At 31.8% G+C, this 4,223-nt stretch overlaps 1 protein-coding gene across 4 annotated transcripts in view; it reads right to left on the reverse strand.

Moving 5' to 3' along the window:
• LOC145247532 (zinc finger protein zfp-1-like) overlaps positions 1-2,135 on the reverse strand; it is a 142,053-nt gene extending 139,918 nt beyond the window's left edge. For 2 of the 4 annotated variants that reach the window (XM_080109363.1, XM_080109361.1), the window contains exons 1-2: positions 1,862-2,115; positions 1,629-1,708 (exon numbers count right to left, since the gene is read on the reverse strand). In XM_080109363.1, the coding sequence (XP_079965489.1) occupies positions 1,629-1,708; positions 1,862-1,970 (189 nt within the window). In that variant the 5' untranslated portion in view covers positions 1,971-2,115. Of the gene's footprint in view, positions 1-1,628; positions 1,709-1,861 lie in introns of all 4 variants that reach the window. The other 2 variants (XM_080109364.1, XM_080109362.1) reach the window with 2 other exon arrangements.
• Positions 2,136-4,223: the final 2,088 nt, after the last annotated feature.

The raw sequence follows: 4,223 nt of genomic DNA on the forward strand, positions 1-4,223 counted from the left end.
CCACTACCCTAAGTCTGACTGGCAAGAACGTAATAACACACGTAATCGTCTAAAATAATACCCCCCCCATAAAAAAAAAAAAAAAACACCGAATAGAATTTATCTCCCATCGCAAAATTCTGTGAGGCGAATTAACTGCCTTAAAATTGCTTGGAACATTTTAAGTTAAATTTATTATATGTGAAATTGATCCCCCACTCTAAATTCTAAAAAATAAAATTTCTTTTCAACAAATTTTTCTTGGTGATCACGTGTAATTGCACAAAAAATTACATATGGGTGGGGGGTAATGAGCAGCTGAAGATGTTAAAAAAAAAAAAAAAAAAAAAAAAACATTTTACAGTTATCCATCAGCATGTTTGTTATCGCTTGCCTTTTTAAAATCGCAGACTGCTTCAGTGCTTCATTTCCGGGACTGGTCAAAGTATCATAAAAATATACTTAAAGTCAGGTACACGAAGTAAATACTAAAACTAATATATAAGTTATAGGCATTTAATAATGAAAACTCATGAATTTAACGAGGGTGTTAAAAGTGCTCAATAAAAAGAGCAAGATATATAGATAGAGGGGGAAAGTGGACCCATTAGACGCAAGACCTTACAAAATAAAAAAAAAAGGTAAAATTATATTATATTTAAAATCCAACGATCTTTTGGGGGTTTTTTTTTTTTTTTCGTTGTTTGTTTTTACATTATGTGAATTATTAGATTCATGCTGAAATAATATTATTTAGAAACATTTTTAACATGGGAGAGGTAAGAGTCTTAGTTTTAAAATTTTTCTGTACTTTCACCTAACAAATGTACTGTAAAAATTTAACTTTAAAATCTCTCTAAAAATAAAAAATAAAAATTAACGTTCCGTAACTACAGTTTAAAATGAAGGTGCTTGTACACCTATTTTGCCGCACTATTTATATATATATATATATATATATATATATGCGCGCACGCACACACATTTTCTGGTGGTTTTGCACTTATGTTACCGTGCTTTTTATTAAATAGTATTTTTAAGTTAAATTCAAGTTTTACAATACTTTTTGTTTATTAAATTGTTAGGTGAAAGTACAGCAAAATTACAAAAGACCATCAGTCCACCCCATGTTAAGAATAGCTTTAAGGTTATTCATTTTAGCTCAGTAAGTGCAGGGAGTATACATGTATTTTTTAAACTAACCATAAATAATAAACATAAATAAAACTAAAAGTGGGCCTTACTTACCACGTGTAGACTAAAACATTAAAATAAATAAATAAATAAAAAAAAATTTAAAAAGCGACGCGCGACGCTTTTCTAAACTTTTTTTTTTTAAAGAAATGGATTTTCCAAATTTGTTTAAGTTTAAATAATAAAGAAAACAAAAAACCGAATATCTTCTCGATCTAAATAAATAAACATTTGTTTTGTCGAGGGGTGGAGGGGGTGTCGTCGGGTTAAGGTTCAAGAGGGGGCGTGATAGTTTTTACAATCGTGATAGACGCGGGAGTGAGTATCGAAACCCGATGTTTTTATTTTAAAAAAATAAATAAATAAAAAATTTTTTAAAAATGCGTGACGACGACGACGACTACGACCCCCCTGTCCTCCCTTTTTAAAGAGAATTGAGAAAATGGCGGCCTTACCACTCGGGCTGCTCTCTCCTGAGATTCACATTTCCTGCAGAACCACGGGCCTGTCGGCACCTGGACGATACCATAGCAAGCTACAGAGAGAAGACAATAGAATAGAGTTTCTCTAGAAGACCAGAAAGTATCAGTTATGTCAGAAAGGCGCCATTAAATAGGGCGATCGGAAGAAGAGAAGGTGTTCACCTTTTTTTTTTATTATTATTAATAATAATAATAATAGAACCTACCCTGATGCACGGCTACATTGCAGCCATGACCGTCACAGTAAACTAAAGGGTTTTCCGCCCAGCCTCGCTCGTCCGAACAAACACAGCAGCCACCAACCATCTCCTTCATTCTGGAATATATTCGACGATAAAGTAAAGTCGCGACGACTAACAAATAATATCAAAGGGGGGAAATCTACGCCATGCTTTGATCTGTATGTTTAGCTCCGTGATGGAAGGAGGAGCTGCTGCTGCTGGTGACCTCGTCTAATTTGCATAGGTCATTACGCATGCGCACCATATCGCGCTCTCTCACTCACTCTGTAAGGCACTTTTTTTTTTATAGCAGTTATCTCCCTTTACCAAATTTAAGCAGTCTTTTTCTGATTTAAAATTCAACAGAATTAAATTTAAAAAATATATATACAGGAAAATCTTTATGATGTACGTAACCGTCACGGCACGAAGTTGTCATATTCCTAAAAATCACGTAAATTGATCAAATAGTTTTTTTGTTTTAAATAAGATAAAAATTTATGAGTAAGCAAAAAGGGACTGTCTCGTGTCGCTGTCTTGAAAAAGAAAACAGCGACGCACACACTCTGCAATAATCTGAACTTGCGAGATCAACCTTGTGATGCTAACGATTTAACATTAAGTGCGAAAAATCGTAAATTATTATTTTCTTAGTTAAAAAAATATATATTTGATCAATTTCCGTGAATTTTTCGAATATGATATCTTCGTTTCATTACGGGTACGTACATCAAAGATTTTTCTCCAAATTATTATTTTTTATTTTATTTTTATTTATTTAGGTTTAAGCACTTTTTTTGCAGTTCTCTCCCTTGCCTGTTATTTTATTATTTATTTGTTATTTTTATTTATTTTATTTTTTACTTTTTAGAGCAGTTATCCCTATTAAACTATCTTTTTTAAAGTCCCTTTTTATTTTTCTTGTATTCAACTGTTCTCTCCCATTACTCTTATATATTTCTTTTATCCCTCTTTTTTCTTTTGAAGCATTTTTCTACTACATTTTATGGAGCAATTGTCTCCCTTTTAACACTTTCCTTCCTTTCTTTTATCAGAATAGCTATTTTCAGTTGTCTTTTCTTTTTTACTTAATTCTATATTTTGAAGCATGTATTACTTATTATTTTGTATTTTTATTTGATTTCGTTTGAGAGTAATAATTTTCTTCTCTACGGGGTTTTCTTATTATGCCAGTTATCTCCCCTTAGGGTGGTTTTATTATTTTTTTTTATTATTTATTTCATTTTTGTTAGGAGTTATCTCCCTTTAACAGTTCATCTCCTTTTTTTCTTGCCAGACAGTGACAGTTTCTCCAGGAACCATTCTTACGCAGACTCTCAGACTCCTTCCCTTGGGCATTCATCTCCTACTTTACCCAAACAACGCATGAGTCGAGGAGGGGTGATGGTTTTAAAGTAGTAATCTAGTGCTCTGCATCCAAGCGGGAAGGAAAAATCATTAACAAAAGTGAATGCTTTTTATCATATTTTAATTTTAAAGGTGTGCCGTCATTTAAGAGCGATGTTTTAATATTTAATAACCTTTTGTTTCTAATCCTAGAAATGTCCCTAAGAAAATATTTTGTTTTTGTAAAAAAAATAATTTATTAATGATTACTACTATGAGAAGTGTCAATAAAAATAATCAACATTGCCTCTTTGTTTGGTGTTTTCATCTTTCATGCTAAACGTGCTATCTATTTTTCGCGGTAATTTTTTTTTCTCTTTTTTTCGCGGTAATTTTTTTTTCTTTTTTTTTCAATAATCATATTTGTTTAACAGATGAAGAACAAAAGACTTACATAATTAAAAATTACAAAAAATCTACAGAGAAAAGAAAAAAAATTGAAAGATATGTAAATTTATAAATTAACACCCTCAGCTAAAATATCTCCGCCCCCCCCCCCCAAATAAGATTATACTTTTTTTTTAAGACGATTACGCGCAAACAGGTAAAATCTTGCGAAAACTTTGTTGAAAGTAGAAAATAAACAAAAAAAAAAACAGTTATTTTAGTGGGATGGGGCGTCAATTTCGCATTTCCTCCCTTTCCAAACACTGAGATTATACTTTTTTAGGCGATTGCGTGTGAGCAGTAACATCTTGAAAAACTTGGTGGAAAAAAAGAAAAACAATTATTTTAGTGCGTATGGGAAGGGGTCAATTTCGCATATAAGTTTAAATTTCAGCTTAATCATCCTACCTCAACTAAAAGAGTGAGATTCTACTTTTTAAGTGATTACGTGTGAATGCTATCACCTTGAAAAATTTGGTGAGAAGAAAAAACAAACAATTATTTTAGTGCATGGGGATCAATTTTGCGCATGAATTTAAATTTCAGCTAAATC

The sequence above is a fragment of the Euprymna scolopes genome, chromosome 25 (assembly GCF_053919585.1).
Source record: "Euprymna scolopes isolate OS-2025 chromosome 25, ASM5391958v1, whole genome shotgun sequence".
Classification (NCBI taxonomy): Eukaryota; Metazoa; Mollusca; class Cephalopoda; order Sepiida; family Sepiolidae; genus Euprymna; species Euprymna scolopes.